At 34.7% G+C, this 23993-nt stretch overlaps 1 protein-coding gene across 1 annotated transcript; it reads right to left on the reverse strand.

Annotated features, from left to right (window-relative positions):
• Window positions 1–306: 306 nt before the first annotated feature.
• On the reverse strand, window positions 307–6713 carry LOC149713508 (thyroglobulin-like). Its single transcript, XM_089848746.1, has 8 exons — window positions 6313–6713; window positions 2843–2950; window positions 2651–2786; window positions 2168–2244; window positions 1530–1727; window positions 926–1097; window positions 704–792; window positions 307–588 (listed from the first exon to the last, which is right to left on the reverse strand). Exons 1-8 carry the CDS (start codon window positions 6533–6535, stop codon window positions 347–349), a joined length of 1245 nt encoding a protein of 414 aa, XP_089704872.1. The 5' UTR covers window positions 6536–6713; the 3' UTR covers window positions 307–346.
• Between the last annotated feature and the right edge of the window lie 17280 nt (window positions 6714–23993).

Below are 23993 nucleotides of genomic sequence, written 5' to 3' on the forward strand. Positions count from 1 at the left end.
GATGTTATTTTTCTGGAAGCCATTTTAATTTTACTCAAACTAAAACCCGTGAAACCCGTTTATAGAATATGGTCATTCAAATAGATTTTAATTTTTTCGTAGTGACGAGTATCCACTAATTAAGAGTAATTTCTTTGCAAAGTTTCAGCTTCTAAGGTGAGTCAATTTGGACTGCTCGTTAGTGGTCAGTCAGTTTATGCATAGAGATAAAAGCTTGCGGTACACACGAAATTAATCGAAACTCCAGTTTTGATCTAAAAATCTGCATACAAAAATCTAGAAATTTCTCTACAACAGAGCGACACATTTCGAAAGTTTTTTTAATGTTCATTTACAGTGTATGATCTTAATCAAATCTGATGTCGAGCAGTTCTTCGTACTCTGGTTTATAGCAAGCTGTTAGTTCCGTTCTCGCTGAGATGAGTCTCGTTTCGCCCTCTTGATAACCATTCTCGGGGTCAACGCAAAAGCAGAAGGACGTCGTGCATTGTATAGGCAGATAATTTCCATTTGGGTAACATTTATATTGAGAAAACTGGTTGGAGGTTGCGAGAATATCCTTCAGGAAATCCTTTTCACGCACGCAATCTAAAATGAAACAACCTTTCAGTAATGAACTATAACCCTGTGTCTGGCATCCGAGACCAGTGATAGCAGCGTTGAGTGTCAAACTTTGTCGGAGATTTGGGTTAAAGTTACTTACTACAATAATACATCTCACGTTCATCCTTGCTGTATCTTTTAACTCCAGTTGACTTATATCGTTTGCCAAATTTATCAACACAGTAGCATCTGTAACAATTACAGTTAATTTCATGGAGTAGAAAATCATGTGAGTTAATCTTTTTCATGACTGTAAAGCCAGCAAAACAAGAGCTAGAACATTGTTTACTTAAAAATGGAATTGCTCTATAATGATACTTACTCGTTGCCCTGACATTGCTTGGCTGCGTACGAGCCGTCCGGATCACATTTTGGCCAGTCAATTCCCAAGACCACTTTGCCCTGTTTTTCAAATTCTTTGGTTTGATTCATTAGTTCTTCCCTCTCTTTTATACACTGTGTGGTGAAGTTTTTGTAGTGTATTTTCGGATCGACTGGAAAATTCGTATTTTATTAGAATTTATAGAACGTTAATGCAATCACGTGCACTGGAAAGGAATTAAGTTTGCCACGTATTTTTCACCCCATGCAAAAATTAAGTAAGAGAGTAAAATAAAGCAATACTAAGATACAAAACAAATAATAGACCATTTCGATGTAAAAAAGGAGTTAGACAAAACTCAGTATTGGGACATACAATGGGGTTGATCCATTGCCGTCTCTACTCGCTCTCTTGATACAAAAAGCCTACAGCACAGGGGCTATAAAGCGAGATTAGTTAAATCGAAATGGTCTATAAATCACGCGAAACACCCATCTTCTTTACAACATTGATTTCCCACTTTTAAAATATTATTGAACATGTCCCTCTTGTATTCCGCTCTTCTACGCGATTTGGTTCCACGTACCATATGCTTTTTACTTACAACAAGGTAAGATACCAGTTCCGTTCAACCTGGGTACCTGCTGGCTTCGCAACTCGCCATTTTTTCCGATGCAATAACAGTGAGTGTCAGTGCATTGTGGCCCATCGTAATCCCCATTGGCCATGCAACGAAGGAAGTAATTAGTGTCTCGTTCAATCAGGCCAACTTTGAGGAATCGATCAAAATCTCTCGAACATTCTATTGAGATATATTAAATTATGAAGTATATTCTAGTTAAAGAAAAAATTAAATGGTCAGACAAGTTTTTCAATCGATTTATATCGATAAAATAACATCAAAATCGTTTGGCACAACATCTAACGCTTTCCGTTAATTTTACATAATTTTTCAAAGTTACAAAAGTGAACTATAGCTAAGCCTAACTCTAGTTTAAGAAAAAATGGGAGATGCAATTGACCAATTAGAAACCTACTGAACTGTAATTTTTGTTTTCCCAAAATTTCAATCGGCAATTTATTGGTAATTTACCCGTTAAATTACAGTTTTCTAAAAATTACGGTAAGTTCACATCTCTATATTATATCAATATAAATCGATAAAAAATTTTTTGTTTGACCATTTCATTCTCCCCCAACTTCAAAAATACCGGAACACTATTATATATAATGAAATCTTACGACAATTCATATTTTGGCCCTCGGTGTACGGCGCTTCTCCGAATATTCTCTTACCATCTTTGTCGACACATTTGCACCTATAAAAATTAGGCCTAACATCAGCAACTGTTGGTTTTAGCAGAGTGCTGACTTTGACAGAAATGTATACGATATCGGGAAATGGAGAAGGATTTACAAGCACATAGCTTAAAAGGTTTGTACAATTGATAAGCTGATGTGTCTGATTTTTAACAAAATTTATCGTAGGGAAGACGCTAAGTTGAGAACTCTGGTTCGGTTACGAAACACAATAAACAGAACAGCTGCAAGGCAAGCTGAGCTACTGAAACATTCTACTCGGACCTGAATCATATTGATTTTTGAGTACTATGAAACTTTTTGCACAAATAATTACAACGGTCCGCTGCGAGGGTCTGTAGACCCTGGTAGATAAGACCCGATGCCCGTTTTTGTAATGTCTTTATACGTAGTCTTAATATTTACATTAAACCAGCTTTGCATTGGACTGGTTCATAGTATCCAATTTCATCGCATTTCGGTTTTGGTTTTCCCGTGGTCAATTCCTGCTTCCCAATGTCTCTTTCAAAGGCTTTGAAATCCCTCATACATTGAGTATCAGCTTAAAATGAACTGAATTCAGTTTGAGAGAGAAATATAAACACTTGGAAGACTTACCATCTTGGCATGTCGGTTTTGGAACATCGTTTAGGCACGTCAAACGATCTCCACATTCCACTCTAGGGATTGGTTTGTTTTCTGTAAGGGCGCAAGTTTCGCCTTTTTCTGAAAAGTTAACGATTGGTTAACTCGGTTTATAAGATAATTTTGGCAACTTTGTGTAAATCCTTGCTCTAATGATGCAACTCATCGTAAAACAATTGGAAGTCATGGTTATTATCATAACGGAGCATTTAAAACGCCTTATTTGTTAGTATACTCAAAAGTTCATAGATAAAACAAAATGTATACTTCGTTGAAGTTTGCTCGCGCCGTGTAATACGAGAACCACCCCGTCCCCTTTACCCTCAGAAGTGTGTCGACCCCCTCTTAACGAACATGCGTGAAGAGGCTCAATATAGTGACCGATGCTAGCTCTAGTACTGTATCAAGAAATAAAAGTTTGAATCACCACCTTTGACCTCCAAAAAAGGTCGTCTCAGATTGGTTGGTACGTGTCTAGGGGTTTAGAGGAGAATCGTTTGATTCTCATTTGATACGGTGTGTACAGTCAAAGACTGGGAACTGTGGACTAAGTATAGTTTTGTTTCTTAACTTTGAATCTTTGTATACTCCAATCCGAGTAAAAGGGATTGGGTTAATACTGCAACACACTCTGGGGTTGGCTATAGTAGCTTAGGAAAGCTGCCTTTCTTTTCCATCGGGCACAAAGTGATTTATGTGGAAAAGAGAGGGTAGAATTTCAAATCAGCACCATTCTCAGTCGAATTCCTAAAATTGTCCATCCTTTTATTTAAGTCAACCACTGACAAATTTTAGATATGCTTGCAAAGTTTGTAATAGCGTCAACACAACGGATTTATGGACATATTTTACCTAAATCTTTGAAAACTGTGTTCGATTCTCCCGGTCAAAAACAATGCGGAAAATAAATCAAAAATGTAGTCCCTAGTATTACAATGCCATCTGTTATGCGATAAATATCACGCTGTTGTGTTATGTTATATTTTAGTTTATTTCCAAACAAAACATTGCTTTTCACATTTAATTGTGTCCTTATGTATAATGTTAATTGGCAGAAAATTAAATCCTATTTAGCTTTCTAGCGATGGCGCCATTATACCGAACGTCTAAATTCAATGATTTTGCTATAAGGCTTCTGCCACCCTCAGAAGTTCTTTTCTGACAAAGCCGGCGGCCAAAAGAGAACCCACTGTTTGTGTTTGGGCTGCGTTTATTAGAGTTCACCGATTATTGACGTCACTATGTAACAGTGACAAGACGCAAATCAATAAGCAATGTAGTAGGTAAACCACTGGTGTTTTTTGGATAGCCAATCACTGCCAGTTTGAAATACCGGGGATTAATTAAAACTTGGAGGAGGGAGAATTATGCTGGAGTGGAAACTCTCTATAGCGCTAACTCTCTAGAGCTCTGTCGATGCATGGCCATAGAAAAAACCATAAGGTACCCGCTTTTAGGTGCCACCTAGTTATAGCCAAAAAAAAACTACTATTAACACATGAGCAAGCTAGTATAATATTTCCACCAAGAGTTGGCTGGCTACATGATGCCCAACCTTGAAATGCATGCTGGGATTTTTAAACGACCAATTATATCCCCCAACTACACCACTCCAGTAACAAGCTTCCCTTCTCCAAGATTAAAATAAAACTAACACAGACGATACAGATCACCAGCTAATTTTTTTCTAAGAAACGATACTTGCATTATGAGCTCTACTGAACACAGGCATGGTGAATGATCACTTTAAATCACGTGGTTGTTAATGTTTTCGAAACATTCTCAACTTCGCAATTTTACAGAAAAAAGCCATTTAATTTTACCATAATTTCATAAGATATGTTCCATAAGTTTGTTACTGGTTACAAACTGGAGCTTGTCACGAAGTAACATAGGAGACGCTTCATAGATTCTCGTACAGCCACGCCTGGTGAGGCGTTGTCAAAGGCTTAGTACAGACTAAATAGGAAGATGGACGGCAAAACCAAGTGTAGTCTATTCTCGCTTGTCTCTATCATTACGAAGTATAGGAAGTGTCATACTTATGGAACATATCCTATTATAAGCTTATGATTTTACCGGAACTCGTTTAAAACAAATAATAAAAGCAATTTCTCCCCCTTGAAAAGGGTGGTCGCATCTTCGCTTATCACACTCCAATGATCATGATTTTTATATCCTTAAGAAATATGCTCAAATGCATCTTTCTCTATTCAAAGCCTCAAATGAGAAAAATATGTGTGAATTTTCAAAAAAAGAAAGAAAAAAAATAAACTCTGATGCGGAACAATAATTTCTTTTCATCAAAAGTTACCATATAATCGGAAGTATAGGGGTTTTAGAGTCTCTCTGTAACTCATATTGTTGTCCGTTATCCGCTTGACATGAAACTGACGTAATAGTCCATGATTCAAACTTTTTAATAAGCTTAATATGTATTGTGAGTATTATTTTACTTTTACTTCGATTTGCGTGGGCTATGACTAATTTTTGGGCTCATAAACCATTTAAGTTGCATAATTATGTCGAAACTAATACCAAAAGTAAATAGAAACTTCCTTCACAATCTGTAATGGGAAGTAAGCTTTAGTTGTACCATAAGTTTTATAACATATATTCCATAGGTACGACACTACCTATACTTTGTAAAGACTTACTGAGAGCTATAGTTCGAAAACGACGCCAGAATTGACTACACTCGGTTTTACAGTCCATCTTCCTATTTAGTCTGTACTAAGCGTTTGACAGCACCTCACCAGGCGTTACTTTACGATAATCTATGACGTTTCACCAGAAGTTAATGACGTGACGTCTTATCCAGGATAAGAAGTCATTAACTTCTGGTTTCACCTACGTCACTTCATGACAAGCTCTCAGAAACCAGTAACAAACTTATGGAACATATCTTATGATCTTATGGTTGTACGAATATGAATATGTAATGTTGAAGCTCGTAACAAAATAACAGTGTTCACTTAGCAAGCAGGTTTTAGCCTTTCGCTTGCTTAACTGTAGTTGCGTTTTTTGGGGTTATGTAAAAACTGTAGTTATAAACTGGCCACTGAGTTCTTCGAGTCAAAGCGTTCAAACGTGACAAATATGGCCAGGAATTTTCTGGATTGTATCACTTAGTAATGAACAAGACGAACATTCCTAAGTGCTCCTATCTATAAATTTCTGCCATGACTTATTTCCAAAAATCAATCGCACTTTTTACTAGGTGGGAATACAAAAAACCGATTAACATCGATCAATTAAATACAAAGCCATACTTTCTAGTATTCTTAAATTTGAGATTTTTCAAAGTTATACATATAATTTGCAAGTATAAACACGACACCTAGCGTTGAAAAGGCAAAACATAAAATAGGCCTGTTGTTAGAGAAGGCAAATTCATCAACAGGACAAAACCTTACTTGTGACGTAAGTGCGTAGAAACTTACTCAAAGAGATCAACATTGCGTCGCAACAACCGCATGTTGTTGCGTTTTTCAATATCCTCCCTGTTGGGAACTCGGTATCAATAGCTTCGCATGATTTTTGAAACTTTTCGCAGTAGTCGCTAGGGCAGCCAAATTCCAAGGCTTTCACTTTGAGTCCCCGGAAATGGAGAATGAGATTGATACCCAGAAACAGCCAGGAAATAATAATAGTACTTCGAACCATCGTGCGCTTAAATCATTCTAGTTTCCGATTAATCCGCTTCCCTTAACTTCCTCGAATAATCTAGTAATATACAGCCGTAATAACTGGAAATTGAATCCCGAATTCAGTTCTCTCGAAATCGCGTTACGATGGCTGACATTTTAAAAATATGAAGTCACCTATACCTGCCTTATCTTTAAAAGAGATTCAGTACTGGATTTGTGGAATTTTATCACTTCTAAATGAATTTATTTATATTTTGCATGAACCTTGGTTTGGTTTTGTAAGCTTGTAAGATATTACATGTGATCTTTATCACACGAGGCGATTTGATCGTGGTTAAATTTCGATTACACCTGAAGTGTGTGCCACCATGACACCCACTAGACCTGGCTCTAGTTACCTGAAAAAATGTTGTGTCAACTTGATATGCTTAGAAAGTACAGACTATTTATTCCGCATCTTTATATCTTCTTTAATAGTCGCGCACAAAAAGAAGTGAATTATTTAAACCAAGGACCTTTACTGCTCGCATTTGGGTATATGTCATTAATATTTGCAGTCAGAAACCCTTCTTTGCAGGGTTCGAATACAAAACACTCACGGTTTTTATTGAGTTTGACTCACCATAAAAACCCCACCGTAAACCCATCACTGAAATCTTTAATATTTGATGAATTTAATAGCAAAAAAATTATTTCTTTTTATTGTTTCAACTACAAAAATATTATTTAATAATATTATAATTTTTTATGAAACATTTTAAGATTTTCTTTTTATTAAGCAGAGGCTTTGAACGACAATTATTACAATTCAGGGAACTACTAAATATAAAAAAAACCAATAAAACCTGGGTTTTTTTGAACCCTGGTTCAAATGTTCACAATTCTTGTAATTTATCTGTCAAAACGTTACAAATAGACAGATAAACCTGGATTTTTAAAATAAGTATATCTCCGAATTGGGGGCTCTGAATAAGACCTACAGAACCTATTAAAAAAATTAGGCAGTAGGCCTTTAAATACTGCCTAATACTGTGCAGTTCATATCCAAATAAGTAAAATAAGACAAAACTCTAATCGCTTTCATCGTATCTCGCACGTTTGCTAGATTCCCTTTCGGTTTTCAATGTTTTTCCATCTTTGCTGTTTTGCTATATTCATGTGAGACGTGAATACATTCATGGTTGCACTTCTTATCTGGAGTCATAGTAACTGTACGACACCTACCTGTTGATAAGAGTATGAAATTTCATTGTGAAATATATTGCTTTTAATGTTTATGTATCGGATATTGCACGCCTTGTAATAAAGATGTGCCAATATTCTTTGGAATAAAGTAACACTGCCTATTCTTTTAAATGTTATAGTTAGTGTCATACTTATGGAATATAACTTATGGTAACAATAAAGTATAATTTAAGGCATTTTTAAATAGTTGAAACTTAATTTTAGTTTCAAGATTTTCATAACACGAATTAAATTATTTGTTCAAGAAAATTTAAATAATGTAGCTGCTATAGATAGTGATGTAACCTGAGAGCCTTTCGGTTGTAAGAACTATTTCCCTACTAAGGTATTTTTCCGTAAGCCTAAATCGTGCTATATTGCAACTATCTTTACCCAATCCAGACACAGCCCTATTTTTAAACTCAAACCATATAAATTTTTAAAATTGAAGGTCCAATGTACGAGTACGTTCTCCTTTTAAAATTTATTAAAAAACCATTTTTTTCTTAGTAAAAAATGTCCTGACATCAGATAGATAAAAGGCAATATTTTGAACAAGGTTTTTGATCGTCGAAGAAATTTATTTTTTAACAAAAGACAAAAAAGAAACGGGGGAAATCCGAACTTTTCTCAAGATATACCCATCAAAATTTGACCTAAATGAAAACAGTTTAAACTATAACATCAAATTGCATTGGAATAAATTTAATATAGAGTTCCACAATTATTTGAAATTAATATCACTCACCAAAGTGGCACTCTTAGCCTATAGGTTACACGTCTCCATCCGTTGTGACTTTACCGCAATGCCCTTCCGTCACCATAAGTAAACCTCATTTGCTTTCCTGACTTGTCACAGTTAATTACACCCTTAATAACACATCCTGGCTGAGGTATACAACCCTGTGAAAAACCACGACATTTCCAAGGACGTCTGTCCACTCTGACGTAGACACACACCAAAAAAAAACATGTTATGCTAATTGACATTCTCACATAACTTTATTGAAGATATTCCTATCATTTTTCAAACTAAAATTACTAATTTATTTTTAGAACTTTATATAAATATAAAGTCGTACTACATTTAATTTTGTTTAATCCACATTAAGAAAATAAATAAGCGGGAAAACTGAAAATAAAATTAAAATTGCTTAAAACCCCTGTTTTGATTTATTATTCTTCCTACAGATGTCAGCACAGACAAAACTATACTCGACTTGGAAAACACCGTAAGCGACGTAACTTTGCATCAACAAGAGTTTCCCCATTCATCTCCCTATTTAGTAATTAGGCCTTTGTCGAATCCGTCACGTTTCACCGTTCAAGGACACAAGATAAACACAACCTTATGATATTTAACACAGCTTATCCATATGCCTTACTTACCGAGTCTGATTACATTACACTAAAGTACCACTGATATTAACCAGTGTTAAACTTATGAAAATATGATATAAATTAACTTATGCTATAACAAAAATAGGTATAAATTTTTTAATTGGCAAAGAATCGTCCTTATTTTTTTTTTTTTTTTTTACATTAACCCAAGCTATCTGATATCATTTCGATAAATGTAAAAAACTACTTTCTCTAAATCATTATGAACGTAATATCTGCCAGTCGTAAAACGCGTAAGTTATTTTCCGCTACGGGTGCCAGGTTTATCGTGCTGTGTTTGAGTGTGTTTTACGGTCATTGTTTCAAATACCGGTATATTATTTTAGGAGAATAAGTTTCAAATAAGTTATAGAAGATAGAGGAACCTAATCAAACCACCCTTCTCGATAAGAGAGACGATTATATTGAAAATAGAAATAATTCACGAGATAGTTTTATATTCTTGAAACAATAAGGAAAGTAACTACCGTAGACACAATTGTTTAGATCTATTGTATTATCGACGGATTTGACGTCAATCGATCGATTAAAATGGTAAGTAAATATTTTATACATGAATATGGGTTAAGGAATACTACTTTCCAGTTACTTTCCTTAAAGGGATAGTAGTTTACAAAACTTAAGCAATTGCTTTTTGGAATGTGTTTAACAATTAACGCAAGTTGAAGGAAAAGATCCCGGTTCCCCACATTATACCTTGAAGAGCGGCCCATGTTGTATTTTTAACAACACTTCAAAGATCTGGAAGTGGATCTTTTCTAAGACAAACTTTTTTTCGTATATCCGAAGTCCGGATAGCCCCCTGTAACCTCATATGATAGAGCCAATGTATTTTCTTTCACAATACGAGCTAGAATGATGTGGTACTGGATCTTGCCTTAATCCGTTTCTAGCCAAGCTTGTTTTGGTGTACCCATGGTTCACCAACAAACAAACACTCGTAGACTCATACACAGGACACACATATCAGTAATATAAGGGATAGTTTGGTTATTACATAACCGAATCTGGCTAAAAAGCAATACAATCTACCCTCAATCTCACTGGAAGGTCCGTTTTTGAGGGTAGCTACGTCAAAGTTTGGTGAATAGCTTCATGAGGTCAAACTGGATATTGGAAATAGCCCATGAGGTAATGCGCTTGAGAAACTATTTATTTTGGGTTTGGCCTATGCTTAGCAATCGGAGTCTTTGAGAATATGAAGCATTATAAAATCGAGATTCTCGGCTCAGGGCAAGAAGTGACGTTACATTATTGATAATTGACCAAAAGACATATTGTGAAAATTATGTCGTCTGCTATAAATCGACTTTACTTTCTAATAATGAATTCATTATACAATAACAATACCAAAACCAAACCGGCAAGATATACATATTCTCGGAATCAGCGTGACTGAATCTTTAAGATAAAAGAGATTTTGCAGGAACTTTATCGAGTTGCAGTTGAGGTGCAACCATAAATAATATAAGATCAGTAAGTATGACATTCGGTCAATTACGTTAATGGGGGCGTACTTTGAACTCGCTCGTCAGGACATTAGTTGAGGCGGCCCCTGGTGAGGTAGAGCCAATGGTATAAACACTAAGAAATAATTGTTTGTTCCATGAAACTTGCTCATCACCTTGTCAGTCCTCATTTCTAATAGCTTGAAACAAGCCTCGCTTAAGGAAACAAGAATTTTACTTATTGATATTTAGTGCGAGTTTTCTAAAAATCTGTATAAATGTAGGTACTTTTCAGTTTGTTCTAAATTTAAAACGCAGTGTAAAATCAGAAGTATATAATACTTCTCTTCGAGAGAAGTGTATCAGCGCAAAGCGGGGTAATTGTAACATGACGCTTCCCAGCATCAGAACATTTCGAGCTAGGTTGCTAAACCGAATCGCATAAGCGATATATAGTTCCCTCATCATTACTCTATTAGCGCTTAATTATTTGTCAAGGCGCATGCGCTTGTCGATTTTTGTCCCATGTCAAGACGAAGTTTGTGGGTTGATTTCTGAGGATTTAGTACCAAACAGTTGTAGAATTGACGCCATGGTGCGATGCCCATCTGAAGTTCGATGAGTTGGAGAGCGAACAAAAAGAGGAAGCCTGTTAAGAATCATGTTACATAACGGAAGTGTTAAGAGATTACAGAGTGTGATCCTTCTTCTATTATCCCCTACTACACCACATTCAGTTGTGGGTGACTACTTCTTCTGCAGTTTATCAATCCCTACGCTATAGCTTACTGACAGTTCAAGGTGGAATAGATTATCGTAAGCAACTCCCACCTGAACCTGCATCCTTCCATGGTTAGGCCTAATGCTGTTTTTGATTGAGAATATTTTATTACAAAAACATATGAATGTGGAAATATACATATACCAAGTCACTGATATGACTAGAGTCTATACTTCTAGCATACGGGTTTAATATTATCGCATATTCTGTTAATTAAACCATCTGGGTATATGTTTCAGTGGTATACAGACAGGTTGTACGCTTCCTAACGCTTAGGTATAGAAACCGCAGGTGTTTACAGTGTATTAACCCTGTGTTAAAACAGAGGAAACCGAGCGCGACTCGACGTATTTTTCTGCCAATTTCGCACTTTTAAATGCTAACAACTAACTGTAGTTCATTCACTAATTTTTGTCCTCTTTCATTCTCTCTCACTCACTTATACTCTATGGGTTTTTACATTAACATTTTTCGTCTTAAAGGCTGAATCTCATAACTTATACGAGGTATTTTTTTAAGAGCTATGACCAGGGATAGATTTAATTTTAGAAGTAGGAATAGAGAACGGTTAGTATTTACTTCAGTCCGACTCATAGTGCAGTATAGAGCCCCTCCCTCCAACACGTAACAAAAAGTTTTCATTATCTTATTGGCTCACTTTAACTACGTTTTGATGACGTTGCTGACGGGGACGGCGAAAAATACGTAATTCCTTGTTACCTCTGTCGCTATGACCCGCCTCTTCTTTCATACCCCTTCGTTCCGTGGAAGGGGGTCCGGGCCTTTGACGCGCGCTCAGATTACTCTGTTCTCCATTCCTGCTTCTATAAGTAAATCTATCCCTGCTATGACATATTGTAGCTGCAGTCTTTGACGAAATTATCACTGCCGATATAATATTAAATAAGTGACGGTTTGTTGATTGCCAACAATGATAAAGTTATCTGTTTGTAAAGAACTATAGTTAAGCTTCCCGATGTTGGCAATCATTGTCTTTCAGTTTCTTAGTTAAGTTTTAAAAATTAAAACTAAATTTGAAACTTGTAAAAATAACAAAATCAGATTTTTAAAACATTATCAGTCTGATATTTAATATAGAACTGGGTCCCAAAAACTATTTGGTGTTTATAGTGTCTACACAGGATATTCTTAGCGATTTCTAGCCCCTTAAAACAACAGAGCAAAGCCGATTAGCTTAGCTAGTATTAAACATATACAATATCAGAAGTGAGATGAGACTAGAAGTATTGAGCTAACCAAATTCTTCACTTGGCGAAAGTGAATATTCTTGATAAAACACTAACGGTTGGCCCTCTGGTAGCGGTTTCTGAATTTTCCCTCCAAAACGTGAGACGCTCGCGGCGGTAGACGGCCGAACTAGATTCAAGCACCCGCGTCCGTGTTTCGCGGCTTTAGGTTGAGGGGAAGGGGTAGGAAATGTTTTTGGAACTCGACCAATTTTTTCTCTCCAGTGGATTGAAGCGGCATAAAAACCTCAAATTTGTTCACTAGTGCCAGGATCTACTACCAATGCTAGAGCTCTTTACTTCTAGTCTCATCTTGCTTCTGACAATATTAAACTTTTTTCAAAATTGTATAAGTGAAACTTTCCCTTTTAATTATAAGGTGACCCGTTAATTTATGAGGGCTAGACAATTGGACGTGGGTCAACTATACGTTCTTTATATTTTGTGTAATTGCATTTTTAGGATATTTGCGAGTAGATGCGCTCGTTTTTGTGTTTTATTCAACGTATTATTAAAGACCATAAACTCGCGACTGCGGTTTTTTTTCCTTTGCCAACTCGTACGTTTTAACGCGTACGTTGCGTAAATACAAGGGTTTTTAATGGGTATGTAATTGTTAGCGTATACTCGTATGACGTCTGGAACAAGCGTATTTATGTAGGCAATGTATAGGCTTTGTACAAAGTCGGTTTTTCTTTCCTTTTCAGTTTTTTTTTTATTTCGAGTATTATACCATTACTGTTAAAGAGACTTAATGCTGGTGACCAATTTATCATGGATATTAACATGCACTTGAACCATGTTTTTCCAAAAATCCTTACAGTTATTAATTATGTTTTAATCTAGAGGTTTTATTTGTTCATTTAAGGAGCATATGTAGTTTCTAACTATTTTACTCTAAACTTGGAGGAGAGATGTGAGATTGAGTAGTAATTTTGGTCGGTAATGTGCGGCAAGAGTAGCTTGGGCACGCCCCTACCTTTGTTGGGGGATTTTTAAGTGGTGCCGCGTACCGAAATTTAAAAAGAGAGAGTAGTTCTCAAGAATTAGCTTGTATTTTTGAGGTACAGAGGGCATTGTTGACGTTTTCGTACCGTAGGACCCTACCAAAACTCCGCTTAGGATGCTGGGAGGACTTCGTTGGCGTAGATGTAGGTACAAATAGCTATGGAGATTGCTACTCCATATCTTTACCTCCTCCAAGCTTAATATGGACACTATTTTAAAATATCAAAGAATCGTTTATGAATTATTAAAGAGCGGTTCCATTTTTGGAGGGATGCTTCAAGTGTGATATGATAAGGGAAATTTGAGTTTAATCTTAATGACCATTAAATTAGTAACAATGGTTGCTAATAATAATTTTAAAATTAGCTTTAATTGTAAAGCTGGTTTAAAGATGATTATAATCTATAGAAGTTATCCTGTCAAAACGTTCTAGTTTATTTTTAGCCACATCGTATGATGGATATCTACGATGAGGCTCTTAGTTTGGAATGCCCTGTAGTAGTAGTAGTAGTAGTGGCACAGTCCTGCCTTTGTCAGTATCAAATTTTTCGTTCGTCATTTTTCTGTACTTCTTTTGCTAAGATACTTGAGGATACAATCCGAAAGGCATGCATTGATGATACAACCAGTTAAAAAATATCAATGGAAGAGTAATATGGTTCAGAACGATTTAAGTATGTTTTCGTTACACATCTGACCATCAACTTAAAATATGGTGGCGTATTTAAACCAAAAATCATTCAGTATGTCTATAGGGTGTTACGTAAGAGTAACGTCTCGGGAAATTTTCAGCTTCGTGAATAAATCGGTATTGCATATGGGCTTTGTTGAAACAAGTATAAAGTATAGTTTTAATAATTCTCGATATATTAATATATAATTTTTCGCGAGTATAAATTAAACCATTAAAAATATGTTCAATTCTTCGCTAGTCGGTACGTTCTTTATTTAATGCTCGTAAATAATTAATATCATCTGATTTATATACTATTAAGTTTAAACAAAAATTTGCATATTGAGAACATTTTTTAAAATTTATGAAACTGGATGTATGAAAATTTCATTGGGTTTGAAAGGACTTTAATAAGAAAAATATCATGGCTTTTACAAAGTTACTTTAGAGAAACGTGATTCTGAATGGTAATTTTGGGGCAAGGCAAGCCGCTAAAAACCATAATGTTTCTGAAAGGTCTATCAAAAATTATGGAGACGTTCTATGGGCAATTTAGAGTAGAAAATGTTTCATGACATTTTTCCGTCCAGGCCACCGTTTTTAAGTTGTATTTGGAGTGTTTTACGGAAGACCCCCTAAAATTTACATGATAAACTGAAAGAAAATGCTAATTTAATTAAGAACACTGCCCTTAATTGCCGACAGATCTATCAGAAACACTCTGTATATTTTTTACATTATTGACAAGGCGATTTAACTTTAAATTTTTAGAAATTGAACAAATTCCATATGTTAGTGATTAAATAATATTAGGGAAAAATGTTTAGCAATGCAAACTTTAACCGATTTTTTGTAAGAATTTCATATCAGCCCATGAAAAGAAGTTATTCCAGACTTTCTTAAATTGTTCTCTTAATTGTCTCTAGCATTTTCAGAAACCCCTTCAATCAAAAATTAGTTACTAAAAGCAAAAATTACAATTATGCCACAAAGAAGATTATCTTATTAGCAACCAACAATTGCTCAAATTATCTTCAGTCGGTGCAATACAAGTCTATAAAAACGCGCTGAATATCCCATGAAAAACCGGTTTTCCGTGATAAATTTGGTGTCTTACAAGCCGCTCAAAGACTATAGGTTTCGAATAAAAGAAAAGGAACCTTTTTCAGAACCATGTACTTATCAATAACTCCGTCGAATGGCGCTGCAATCTCTAGCTCATGTAATTTTGCCGACAAAAGGGGAAAAATTGAAGGCAGTGCCCGTTGAATCAAATTTAAAATTGGTAGAACAATTTTTCGCTTATTTTCTTTTTTCTAGAGTAAGCTATTTAAAGGAATAGTGAAATGTAAACGTAATATTCGTTATACTTTAAAAATCCAACTGAATTACTGGTTATTTAATAATCAACAACATTTTTAAAATTATATTTTTTGTTCAGCAATATGACTTTGTCCTTCTTGGTTTTCTTCCTTTAATTGAAGTTTAAATATCAATTTGTCGCCGCTATCCGAATTAGCCGTGAGCACCATCTGGTCTCCCTCCCCTACATGGCCAGAATGCAAATGATCAGGTGGTAACTTACGGATGCTGGATAGGGGCTAAGCCCTCACCTGCGGACACAGGATAATGCATGGCCATTATATTCTACAGTAAAATTTCTCCATCAAATAACCCTTTCCCTGAAAAATTAGTTTTTTATGATATAGAAATCATTAAAAACATTCCAATTTTACCAGTAACGTTTTAGTCGCTTTAAGCATAGATAACCTCTTGACCCTTATTAGATATGGAACATGTTACTGATGTGGCTAATAGACCTTTTATATCACTTGCAATGTAAAGAGTAGATCAGCTCAGTCGGTAATAGAATAACATTCGAGTCTGTTAGAAGTTTTTATTCAAAATTTACTTACTTTAAATGAAGATTAACCTGAACGTTAATTTACAGCTTTAATTATTACATTGCGTCTTAATCCGGCACCTAAACCTACAAAGTTAACCCGACAGAACATTAGTTTTAATCTTTTAATCATCACGTTCCACCATTCTTGTCCTAAATCTAGAATTACTAAAACTCTACTGCGTGCTCCTAGATTTTTATGGTAAACATTTCTACGGAATTTAATTAATAAATAATGATAAAGATAATCTGTAATTATGCATGTGAAATCCACTCACTAACACCCCGACGGCTGTATCTTCAGAACCATTTAACCGTGCACTCTCTGTTACTTTTGTTTTCAAATCTTAAAGAACACCACTTCTTAAGTTTTCTGACAATGGAATCTTTGCCTACATAATAAGAATTCTTATTGCTTAGGCAACGATGAAATGCTTATAAATTGCAATATACAACGGTTTTATTGATATGCTTTTAGTCATCGTCTATCTCTTTAAATATTATTATAGTTTATAATCATTAAGTATGATTATATTCTGTTGGCATTACAATAGTTATCTTGCTCTGAAAAATCACCCAATCAAGTAGCTTCATTTGTTGATAATAACTTAATTACTCGGCACAACAATCCTACTAATTCAGTAATTTTTGAAACCAAACAAAATTCCCGTGTTTTGGCACGATATTCAAATTACCATTTCACTATGACTTTGAAGGACTAGATCGCCTCGAGACATTTTCTTCGGCGTTATACAAGATTGCAGAACCTTTCGGGAAACCATAAAGCGAAGAGAAAGAATTTTTTTAACCCGTAAAACCAGACTGAAGTCATTTTTCATGTTAAGATTTTACTGAAGCCAATGCAATTAAATTGATTCTGAAAGCGTGGATCCCGGCTTACCTTTCACTTCACTCTAAGCTTGAAATATACTACATGTTATGACGCTAGAAGAGAGCGAGAGTCGCAGGAAGTGGCTGTTTCCACTAAATTTAAGAAAATAGAAAAAAAAATTCTTTTTTTTTTATTTATTTTAAATTCATCGATGCATCTCCAGGGTATCTAGCTAGCTGCTCCGGGGTTTTTAAGTAAGCATTTTTGCTTTGGCACTGCAGTGAATGTTACTTTTACGTAGGGTTGAACACATGAACGAGATTCAAGTTTTATGCATGTCTTTTAAAGACAGAAGCCTTTTGCGCACCTCTTCGCGTCATTTCGTCGCAGGCTAATGAATCTTTTAGATATTGGAATGGCTCCGGGTTCTTCGTCAGAAATTTGCATAACCCTTTAATGTAGAAGCCGTACTTGTTAAGGCGTTGTAACCCAAACAAATTATTTCCAATTTTCTATTTCAAACGGCAGGGATGATTTCTATTCTTTGTCTGAAAATCTTTCGAACTTGATTTAGAGCTAGAAATTTAATTTGCATATTTTGATAGATCTTTTGATTCGTTTTCTTACATAACCCATGCAAAAATGTTGTACATTAGTATGTAATCAATGTGTATTGCGATAAGTTCATAAGTTATGTTCCATAAGTTTGTCACTGGATACTGAGAGCTTGTCATGAAGTGATCCGTAGGTGAAACGTCATAGATTCTCGTAAAATGACGCCTGGTGCAGGCGCTGTCAAAGGCTTAGTACAGACAAAGTAGGAAGATGGACTGCAAAGCCGAGTGTAGTCAATTCTCTCGTCGTTCTCGAACTAGCTCTAGCATTACGAAGTATATGTAGTGTTATACTTATGGAATATATTTTATAAACTTATGGTATTGCTTAATGTTTATGTTTAATTAATCCAAATTTTATCACTTATTTTCATTAATGTTTCACTGTGATATATATAAAGTCAACCGTCCCTAATATGGTGATGTGACAACAAACCAACGTAATTAAAAAGCGTAAAAACAAAATAGATTTTTTTAATTTTCCTCTATAATTAAATACATTTCCGCCAACTCTAATATATGCGATTTTGAAAAATAACCGATCCTCTAGGCTAGTATACAATATTGCCAAATCGCCACTACGATATTGAAGTTTAACCTGTTTAAAGGGTTTGGTCTTCCCAGTTTTTTAAGTCGCATCGTACAGATACTGTGAGGGTATTAATTTAAACCACGATGTTGAAGTATTAGTAGTGGTAGTATTATTTCAAAATTTGAATTGAAGAAATAGTTGGCAATCAATAGTTTTGAGTTTGATTGATAGCCTAAAGACTCGAGGAATATTGAAGTAAGGTTAGTTTTCCCAGACGGACCAAAATCGTTTGAAGTAGACAAGTTTTCAGGCTCAGGGTCTCATTCCCTGCAAATATGAATTCCAATAAGATTATGAGTGGGTTTTGGGAATTAACCCTTAAGAGCCATCTTGTTTTTGTATTTGTTAGAATCAGGTCGGTTTCTTAGGTTCCCTCTTAAATCTGAAGAATTTCAGTTTTGTACATATTTTTTGACACTCCAACTAACTTCAACATACCATGGTAAGGCTACGCAAGTTTTTTATTGAGGTATGCAATTCTTGAAAAACTAAAGGGGAAGAAATTCTAGGGATAAACGTCACATAAGTGGGGTCTTTAGTTCGGATTCGTCTGTTATTGTCGTCTGCTATAGCTAAGACAATTCGTGTCGAAGCATCAAAGAGATCTTTATTATTACTTCACTTAACGTTTCTATGTAGGACTAGATACACGAATCGTGAAAAAGACCTTTCCGTTATTGTTATAAAATTTGCCTTTTTTTCATGATGCATGCAATTTCAGAAGAGTCTCCAAGCATTTGAGCAGCACGGGCAGTATGAGGTTTACAATTGAGATGCATAGAGACTAGACCAAGGCGAAGTTTTTTCCTACTCTAAAAAGGTTTTGAGCATAATTCTGATGCAAAGATATCGCGAGGGTTCGGGAGTGTGAACCGCACTCCTGTAAGCCAAGCTTTTGGGCGCCAAAGTTTGAGGGAATACGACACGTGGGTGATCCTACTCTATGGGTGCCGACTGCCCGTTATCGCCTAAAGTGACTTGACCCCACCATTACTTCCGGTACCTCTTAAATAAACCTCATTCCTTCCCTGATGAGCACGTCATGAAACCTGAATAATCTCATCCTTTACGAGGACCCTTATTGGGATCTAATTTGCATCCAAGCCCTTTAATTAAAATAATATATCACGAGAGTGGAAATTGTAATAAGTGTTTTCAAATACTGCGCCTGAATTTTCGAGTCAAAACCCTGTTGCATATTAATTATATCGACATTGAATAGCTAATCCATAAAAAGATAATTGCGATTTGAATAGAGGCAGATTATCAAAAGCGTAAATTAGAATAAATTTTTATTGTAATGGGATAATAAATCTCCTTAAACTATTCGATAAATAGCGAACTTTAGATAGTTACAAAATCTTTTTAAATTAATAGGTGGTCCAAGATAATATCGGGGAAATAAATATAAGATATAACGACTGGTTTATCAAGCACCTTAACTTTTCAAAAATAAGTTAAAACTTTCCATTTTTTTATTTTATCATACATTGATAAAAACTTTGAAATCGCAAATTGATTAAAATATAAGCATTGAAAATTGATTATCCTTCAAGTATAATCAATTTCACTACAAAATGTCAGCCACAGTATTTTTTACTTGGTTCTTAAGTTGATATATTTTTCTACTTGGAATCTTTAAACGGCCCATACTAATTTCTGATTGAAGGTAAGGGGAAGGGCTTAAAAACTTTGTTATTCTGCCAGATGCTCCTTCCTCTCATTTCATTGGTTTTTCGATGCCTAAGACTTTGCTACGGATTCTGATGTTTTGGGTAACTCTAAAGATGTTGACATTCGAGTTCGGCGGTCATAGGTCGAGAGAGTCGCGGTGCAGGTCGATGTGACGTGATTTCTAAGTTAATATAAGTCGTGCATGACGTCAGGGGTGACGGTTTCCACACCTCCTCCCGTTTAATTGAAGCAGAAAGGCCCAGAAAATGCCTGTTGAAGATTCCAAGTAGAAGAAGCGGTGTATTCCTGTTGATGTTTATCGCCGGCTGACATTTTAGGGTGAAGTTGTCTACAGCAAATTGATTATAATACAAACATTAGAAGTATTGCGATACAGGAAAATTTGTCAAAAGTCAGTCATCGCGATGCAAGTAATTGATTAAAACGCTCCAATTGTCCCTGAGGATTAATGTTTTTGTTCTGGTTGGCAGTATTTAATGGGAAATAATTAAGATAATTCTGTACTTTAATTTCTTGAAATTTACATTATTTTTCCTTCTCTTAGTCAAGCACTCGCGTTACAAAAATTATTGTTGGGATAGCGTCAATATGGGTGAACACGAATGTGCTTCACAGATTTATTTCAATTATAAGATCTAGATGCTGGTATGCCTGTAATAAGTGGAATCAAAGTACCAGAATTCAAATATTTAACGAAATTCAGATGTATCACGAAAATGAAATCTCTTAATTCATTCAATCGTCTCTCACCCAACTCTCATTTGTAATTATTTTCACCGACATTTCATACAATCATGATTGTCATGTTCCCATATTCGTTTTTGATTGTTAAATAAACAGTTGACCAGAAGTGATATTTACCCCCCCCCCCATTTTGATAAATTACTCACAAACACCCATGATTAGTAGGTTGCAATATGGCAGAAACTTAATAAAATAATTACAGTGAATTTCAAATGCCCAACCCTTAGTGTTCATTTATTTGAATGTTACTTAGTATATGAAAAAACTTTAATTTTACGAATTCCGATCGATATTAACTTGTATCTTTTCGATACCGCCTCAAGTTTGAAAATTTTAAAATTATAATTATTCAGGTTAAATTTTAATTTTAATTTTAAAGCCATATAGGTACATGCACTAGAAGAATAAATATTTATATTATCGAAGTATTTGCATTAGAGACAGTGGCTTAATTATCATCGATACGTTGTTTAAACTTAATGAAAGTCGGTATTAAATTCTTATTCTAATATTAATTAAACTACTTGTAAAGTTTTTAACCAGTTTGTAACCTGAGCTTCTCAAACATGTTTTGACCAGAAATTAAGATTCAAAATTATATTTTTTCATTAAACTAAAATATCGTTTTAATACATTCTTATCAAAAATCAGGTAACTGATTTCGGTGTCTAGAACTATGAACGCGAAAGAATTATAAAACACTTCTGATTATATATTCATTACCGGTATTTTATTTAATCCGGATTTGATTACGCGGTGGAATGTTGCTCCTTCTCCTCCCCCTCCTCGCACCAGTGATAACAAGTTGGGCAACCAAAATAAACCTCTCCGAGTCGAGACACAATTAAGAGGTTTTTCTTAAATAATTAAATAAATAAGTAAATAAATATAATTCATATTAGTTATTTTAATCGTCATTAATTTACCTTAATTCTAGTTAAATCGTTTTAAGGAATTTTATTCCTAAAATCATTTTGAAAATAGCTATTGTTGACGTTTAAATTCAAGCGTATGCCTCTTTAATAATTTTTTGGAAATTTAGGGTATATAAGGCGATTGATTCACAATAAACGACAAGAAATCCGCAATTGCGTTAACTTTTGGTTAATTGCTCTGCCATTGCTAGGCTAAACGTTTCTTGTAACCCTAGCCTATCGCCGCGTACATCTTAATCCTGACGAAGATAATTTAGTAGAAGCCAATATTGCTTTCTGCGAACACGTTTGCTCCGATTTGCCAACTGCGAATGCAGTGACAGACACACAGACACGTCCAATGTAATACCTCTCCGAGACGTCATCGTCACTCTGAGAGGTAAAAACGATACCGCATAATTTTAGTAACAAGAGGAATAAATAAAGCCCGAGCGTATTTCTAATTTGGTTCAATCTGGAGGGTTTTATACTTCCTAGTAATAGTTTTAATCGAGAAATTAATATATTCGTAATTTTTGTTTACATAATAAATAAGAGGAAGGGAATTTGAAACATTTAGTTGATTCACAATAAAATGTTGACTTGACTTCCCCCGACGATACGAGCGCCAATTAATTCCGGTGTGGTTTAATTTTATGCTTTTGTTTTAGAGTAGCATTGTTATTTAATTTCAGTCTCATTCCAGTATTGTGTTAGGCTATATTTAATTTTTTAATATATTCATACAGGGTTTCCCAAGATTATTATTATTATACGAAGCTCTCTAAAGTTTTATTTTATTTTAGATGGAGTTCCGTGAAATATAATATTTCAAAAGAAGTGTTTTAAGTACACGAATTGAGAATCATTGTCTAATTATAATTTCTTATTCCTTACTAAAATTAATGGAAGATATGAAATAATTAATTCCGGTGTGAGAATGATTTGGATCATATTTTTATCACTATGTTATCAGCGTTTTTAACACTAGTTATACTTAACTACACAGGGTGTTTCTGATACGTTTGCCATAAACTAAATTAACGGCCGTGTTCTTTGGGTCAAACTAAGTTGAAAGGGTCAAAGTGCATGGGGCTCTGCAACATTTAGTTACAAAGACATTGGCCCGTATAACAAAGAAATAGCCACAGCCGTTTAGTAATTAGCTTTATTTTACCGGTGTATGCAATTTTCTGCTCATTTAATAGTACTTCTCTGCTAGATCAAGATTCAATAACCATCTTAGCTTAAAGACTATTGAAGACTGATACGACAATTTCCTTGTTCTAAGGGCCAATGTTTTAGGCCCCCATATCTCCATAACTAAATGTTGTAGACCACAAATTCTTCAACACTTTCCACTCGGTTTAAACCAAAGAACATGCCTTTTAAAATATGGCAGACTTACTAGAAACACGGTGAATAATAAATTACTTTTATCTTTCATGCTATAAATATTTAACTACTGTTATGTAAGCCATGAACTCTTGAATGTTTCAATTAAAAGGCAGTTTACTGCTCACGATTTCACAAGAGCGAAAAAATTTAAAAAGTTCTTAAGTAAACGTAAATTTACCGATGTTTTTCAATCTGTAGTAACCCACCAATTATAACAGGTTATATATGCACAGTTCAATGAAAGCTGAGCATATGTAATTTCTTCAAACAAAGTTAAATCATGAAAAAGTTTCACTAAACCTCTTGTTAATTAGTAAATTATGAAAAGATTCATCAAACCTTCAGTTAAATTATAAATTATGAAAGATTCATCATAAATTTTGAAAAGATTAATTAAACTTGGGTAAATCGTAAATAATGAAAAAGATTCATCAAACTTACTTAAATCATAAATTATGAAAACGTTTGGTCAGGTTTTTGATCACGAATTGATAAACCTTCATAAATGTGCAAATTTTTGATTTAACAAAGCGAAGTCAATCTCAGTAGTAAAATTGACGGAACGCAGATTAGTAAATAGCTCCGTATTCCTTCGCGTTACTAAGAATATAGTAAGGTCATTTAAGCATAGATGAAAAGCTGAGCAAATGCAGTTTGATCAAACATAGTTAATTAAATCATAAAATATGAAAACGTTTGTTAAGCTTTCAGCAAATTATGATAAAATAATCCATATTTTGATCTAACGAAGGGGATGAGTCGATCTCAAACGTAAAAAAGCTGCAGAATAATAGCTCTGGAATTGATTCACGTTACCAAGAGTATTGTAACATTGCTCTTTTATTACCGCGAAGTTACATTCTACAGTTATAAATCCGAATTCATAAAACTGATAATATTTTAAGATAATGCCACTTTCGGTAAAAACAGAAAATATTAACCATTCACCTTCGGATAAGATAAATGTAATTTAAACTGAAGGCATCCATCCAATCTGATA

Source organism: Phalangium opilio, unplaced genomic scaffold, assembly GCF_054372755.1.
Source record: "Phalangium opilio isolate 3A_F unplaced genomic scaffold, DU_Popi_V2 ptg000009l_1, whole genome shotgun sequence".
Taxonomy (NCBI): domain Eukaryota; kingdom Metazoa; phylum Arthropoda; class Arachnida; order Opiliones; family Phalangiidae; genus Phalangium; species Phalangium opilio.